General features: G+C 43.7%; 1 protein-coding gene across 5 annotated transcripts in view; it reads right to left on the bottom strand.

The window, feature by feature from the left end:
- Positions 1 to 1034: 1034 nt before the first annotated feature.
- LOC146209818 (sulfotransferase ssu-1-like) overlaps positions 1035 to 6000 on the bottom strand; it is a 37296-nt gene continuing 32330 nt past the window's right edge. For all 5 annotated transcript variants that reach the window (XM_084604194.1, XM_084604226.1, XM_084604219.1 and 2 more), the window contains 2 exons: positions 3793 to 4108; positions 1035 to 1931 (listed from right to left, as the gene is read on the bottom strand). In XM_084604194.1, the coding sequence (XP_084460320.1) occupies positions 1632 to 1931; positions 3793 to 4108 (616 nt within the window). In that variant the 3' untranslated portion in view covers positions 1035 to 1631. The remainder of the gene's footprint in view (positions 1932 to 3792; positions 4109 to 6000) is intronic.

Raw genomic sequence — 6000 nt, 5'->3', positions numbered from 1 at the left:
AAACATAACTACGCTACCCGCCAAGCTAGGCCCAAATGTCAAGGGCTAAAAATTCAGATACGCTAGGAATGAGACGAATGGGAGAATGAGCTCTCTTTGTTTGCACTTCTTATGTTGCTAACTCCGGTAGCGCGTGCCTGCTGCTTATGCATACGAGGCCTTTAAGTGGAGCACTCTAAAGAACATAACAAATAAAAGAGAATCCCGCTAGAAAGTATTCAACGAGCAACGCCACTACAGCTGTCTTTGCCCCGGCCAAGACTTCACCTGTGACAGTGAATGCAGCGATATCATTGCGAGGTTTTTCGAATGGCCAGGTGAATTGCATCGGGCACATAAAGGATAAATGTGATTTCTATTCGTTGCTGTTAGTATTGTTTTTATGCAGCAGTCGAGACTCAGAACTGTATTACGATCCCGGCAGCCCCTTTTGCGAAGCACCGTGTACCCATGCCCAGGTGTCTCGGTCATATTTCTTAGCTCGAAGGGCACCATGCAAGTTTGTCGTCCATGTTTAAAGGCTACTCAGGGACTGTTGCTGAACTCACGGCAGGAAAACTAGACATCCCACAAATAACAAAAAAACATTCTAAGAAATTATCTTAGAAAAACAGAACAAGCAATTCTTCTTCAGAGTGTCTTCAGACGAATAAATATCGAAGCTCTCAGCAGCCAATAATACGTTGTTATAGTTCTCATTTACGATCTATCAATGTTCATCTGGCATTTCATCCACAATTTTATCTTCCACAGCTATCTGCTTGGGCCTCAACTTAAGTAAAATCCTTTTCTTTAGCTTCCACGTTTCAGCCCCATTTGAGTACACTTAAGTACAGTGAGTACAGGTGCTCTCATTTCACCATAACCCCTAAACGCTCATTAGCGCTAAATAGTTCTTGTAATGAAGCGATGATTGAAGAGTGCTGGAGAGATCGTGTATCCTTCCCTAAGCTTTTTCCTGATGAACTTTTAATACATGTTTTATTGAAGACTATGCTTGCTCTGCAAACACTACTTATAGATAGATGGATTTATTGAAAGGAAAAGGCAGAGAGGTTGGCCGGAATAATTCAAATCTTTTAGTGCTTCACATACGACACATTATACAGGATTTGCAATGCCTCACCGCTGAGGTTTCGATTGAGTCGAATGGTTTCTCATAATCGATGATTGCATATGGGTTGGTTAAACACAAACATTTTATATCCCATGGTTACCATTATTGATATATCTCCACTACAAATCTAAATCAGAACTTCGTACAGAAACCGAGGAAAGGGCGAAGCTCGGGGAAGAATTGGACAAGACGGGTGCGGACTTATGGTTTTCATCCTACGTTCAAGCATGACTAACTGTCCCACATCATACATGCCTATATCAGAAGGCAGTTTATTAAAGTTTATTTGTGTCTTATTTATTTCTCCATGATTTTACAGTATAACGAGTCATATCATATAAAGGTTTTGAGAGCTGAGCTCGCCAACTGTTCAACAGTGCCGGAAACCCCTCCAAGCACCGATAATAGTCGCGTGAAACGGTATCGTTCGCAAGCTCTTTTTTACTTTTTTACTACACACTACATTCCGTGCTCTAGCAAGAGAGTTGTGGAAGGCAGCGCTAACAAGCACGGTTCAGACCACGCCTCCCAAATCCTCCGTTCTCCAGAGGTCTGCTATGATGGGAGTTGCGTCCTTCTCTGCAATCCTCTCGCGCATACGCCTGAGATGGTCGGCTGTAAACAGGCTCTTCCAGTCACCGATGACACCTTTCCGCACCAGCGTCACTTTGCGCACTTCGCCGTTGTCATCGCAGAGGAGTCTGCTCATGGCGTCGTTCACGGCACCGTTCTCGGTGACAGCCATTTCAGACTTGATCTCTTCGTTCACTTCCAGCAACTTCCTCATGAATGGTATGCTGCTCTTCTGCACCAGCTGCGTAATGAAAGATAGAACAGGGCCGAAGATTAGATTACGCACAATACATTTCGAAGCCACTTCAAGCCTACAAAACGAAGCACGGAATAATACTTTACATTACTGTAAAACATGTGCCGGCTAGTAAAATATATTCTAGAGGGTATCTCGACGCCGACCCCTGCTTCCGTTACTAACTACGTAGCACCTCCCCATTCTGAACAGCAACACGAGCTTTAGCTAAGGTGTGACAATGGAAAAGGGTTATTTTTAGTTTCTCACGTTCTTGATAGCGAAAACGTCATCTCGACAACAAAGGTTGGAAAAGAAGTAAAGGCTTTGTGCTCTAGCTGCGTCAAAGTTGCGTTACATGCTCAAACACTGCTTTCCACATAGACGCTGCAACTAATCATTCGAGTGCCATCCATAGTCGACGCTGCTTTACGATAAGCCAGCTGGTGCGACATCGAGTGTTGAAGCTCGGCTTTTATTCACGGGGACACTTCGCGCGTTGAATGCTCTCCACATATGCAGATCATCAATCTGCTCTGACGAAGGGGATAAATGTGCTGCCGGGTTTTGCGTGTCGATATGTTGGTACTCCTTTGGAGCAAAATATTACGCCTATTTTTACGCACGTGACAAGACTCTAGAACTGTCACACTAAGCGCATACTTAGTTTTCTGCTCTTACCTGGCTCTTATTTTTTTTTCGCTGCCCTGCGAAGTTATGTGACCTGCTCCGCATCCGCGGTGCTCGTGCAACAGCTGTTAGCGAGAATGGGTTGAGCGCAGCGCCAGAATATCACAGAACTTGAGCAAAACATGTTTTGTGCTAGGTGGTCAGATTCTTGATTCATAATTGCAGCGGAAAATCAGATTCACATATTGGAGAATAACACAACACTCTGATTAACGCTTCTGGCTTAAGGGAAGGCTTGGACTGTACATAAATGATGGCGTGCTGTAGAATTATACCTTAGTAAAACAACTGTTTGGGCCTGTTTAGTCACATTCCTAAATCATGGCGATTTTTAAAGCTTAGCGGCGCTCGGCCGTATGTATTGCGTCTCTCGGTGTTCGTCTTCGCTGCAATTACGATTCAAGAATTAACTGAAATCTCATGCGCAGTATACAGGAAACGTAGCACGTACATGGTTATTGCTTTATTTGTTTCGCTGTTATTGCTATACATTGTGACTGAGAACACAGCACTAAATTGGCACTTTCTTGGCACTGCAAGGATATAAAATCATATCAATGGTGGAAATTCAAATGGTATATCAATATTTTTTCTGTTGGCGTTTTCCGCCCCGTTGAATTACCTAATACGATAAGAGTTTATAAATTTTATCTATATGAAACCTTCAACAGCCTCCAAATATGCCCATAACGTTTTATAATCTCCTGAGCTTAAAATAAAGCTTTTGTTGCGATCTTGCGCCGCCTGAAATTGAGAACACATTCAGCTTTGCTTGAATCTTGCAGCCTAATTTCTTGGCAGTTGCTAACGGGTTCTTCAAGTATCAAGCCTCTGCAGTCGCTTTGTCAAGAGATTGTTGCACGCCGTTTCCACAAAACTGACGTACCTGGACTTACTGGTTAGGTGCACTAAACATTCACTTTGCGGTTTGCACTAATCAGATGTCAGCCTCTGACTCTTCCTGGTCGTAGACCGTGATAATGCACCAACACTTAAGCGTTCAGCGCGAATTTCAATGTTGTGCAGGTTAAGAAAATATATAACCTCCCAAATAGCCTCGGCATTTCGAACTGGACGGTGGGATCCAAGTTATTACGGAAGCGCGATTTTGTCGGAACGTGACGGTGTGCTAAGCAATTATCGCTATCCCAGTGTTGCAAGCCATAGAGTCCTGTACCTTTTCGTAGACTCCTGGATCGTTCAGGAGCATGTCTTCGTACTCGCTGCCAAGAAACCGGGCAACGCGCAGCACGGTGGCCCGAAAATCCCTCTTCAGCTGCTCGTAGGTGAGGAAGAGCACGTTGTCGTCGTGCCGGTGTTCGTACCACGACGCCAGGTGGTCCAGGTAGTCGCCCCAGTCTGTCTCACCGGTCACGAACAAATCGAAGAAGTCGTCAAAGTTTCCCTCCTGAAACTTGTACGCCTCGATGGAGCGGGTGAAGTGGAAGAACGAGACGCACACATCCAGAGGGTTACGGGCTAGGTACAGATACCTGTGTGCATTTCAGGCAGGGAAATGAAATGCGATAACATAAAGCAACGATCGCTCGAACTGCAAATAATTAAATTCTTGTTCCTATATTTTTGCTTGTTCATTCTGTCCACTAGAAATTGAAGAGTGTCACAGTGAGGCTAAAAGCAACACTAGTTGAATTCAGCGTTTTGCAGGCATCGAGAAGTAGTCTAGATTCATCATCAATTATTATTTTTTTCTATTTTCGATGTAACGTGGAAGCTAGTGTGGATCTCGGTATATGAACAACCAAGATTTGGTGGCCATTTTAAAAGAGGTAGAAGAGCACATAAAAAGGCGCAGATAATAAAAATGATAATAATAATAATGCCCTTATTTTTTTATTAAAACTCGTGAAGGAAGGTTGGGAGAAAAGCTGGAAAGCCAGCTTGACTATCTCCCTCCTCCCCTTACAAGCTAAACAAGATTTATTGAAAGCTCGCAGTGCAGCCCATTGTGAACGCAATATGCATTAAACTACAAAAAAGGAGATAAGATCATATATTTCTGGCATTATAAGGGGTTCGATAAAAAGAATAAGCATAGAACGGTACAACACAACTGTACGTTCATGGACGTATAATTTGTACAGCACAGGACTGTACGTTCATGGACGTATAATTTAGTGGTAGAAGTAATTCAGACAAAACTATATTTAGAGCTAAATAGAAACCAGTGGAGAAGCAAAAAGGAACCAAAATTTTCGTGGGACGTAGACTTAAAACGGCAATTAGAAGCTGCCCAGCAGCTTCCAGGGAACATCGAAAATAAAAAAAAAGACCCTTGACTGAACTTCAGAAGAAATGAGACGAATAAGGAAAACAAAAGAACTATGCCCATTTCTGGTACAAGAGAAAATTAATACTACAACCATGGGCCATGAGTGGTAGATATTTGAAAAACTAAATTTGCTGTGGCTGTGGTTCAACCTGGAGTGACGCGAAAGCTACCTGTATGGCTACGCATAGGTTCGGCCTGAAAGTAAAGGAGGAGGAGGAGAAAACATTTATTAACAATGAAATGATTTGGGAAAGGGAGGTTCTCGTATGGCTGTGGAGCTGGGTGGCAGACCATATTTCGGGATGCTTTTCCACATAGTGTAGTACTCTGTGGTTCCAGCATTATTTATGCCATAAGGGCACTTTTGACCTCTAAAGTGCGATGAGGCGAAAGCTTCTATCACGTGGTGGTCCGAAGCCCTCCACTACGGCACCACTTTCTCACTGTTTTCCCTCCCACCTTCGCGACGATAGCGTAAGCTACCAGCCAACATATAAAGTCCCGCTTTAACTGAGCCAGCCGTATGAACGTGCCTGCGGGGCCTAGGCGTAACGTGAATGCAAAGGTTTTAGCAGGATGATTGTGATAACACTCTTTCATATGAAAGGAGAGGCTCGAGCTGGAAGCTCCTGTCAAATGTAATATCAGGAAGGCCTGCGTCTAGTTAGTACTCGGCCTTGTCAGCTGTCAGCTACCGTCTCCCACGCTGACGGACAGGCGCGGCGAAAGGGCGAGACTTTGACCAATGTTGCCCTCGTTACAAAAATAAGCAGGCACCTAAAGAGTTCTGGATCCATCTGAAGGCAGTTGGCGAGAATTCAGAAGAGGCGCACCACCATATAAAGGACGAGGACGATAATGTACTGGAAAATGAAGAGGCCAAGCAATTCGTTTGCGAACAGCTAGATTGTGACTGATTTTAAAGATTGTGACATTACAAAAGAGGAAGTTTTTAACATCGATATCGAAAATCTGGACTGTGAATGAGAGGAGAAGGTGCATCTATATACAGCTTCAGGTTTGGATGAAATGCCTATGAAACCAATTTCGGTGATTGGTAAAGAAACAAAAACTACCCTGTATTCTGATCTA

The sequence above is a fragment of the Amblyomma maculatum genome, chromosome 1, assembly GCF_055883805.1.
Source record: "Amblyomma maculatum isolate TAMU_Amacu chromosome 1, ASM5588380v1, whole genome shotgun sequence".
Lineage (NCBI taxonomy): Eukaryota > Metazoa > Arthropoda > Arachnida > Ixodida > Ixodidae > Amblyomma > Amblyomma maculatum.
Note: the sequence above shows the minus strand (reverse complement) of the source record. Positions and strands in the feature narration are given on the sequence as shown.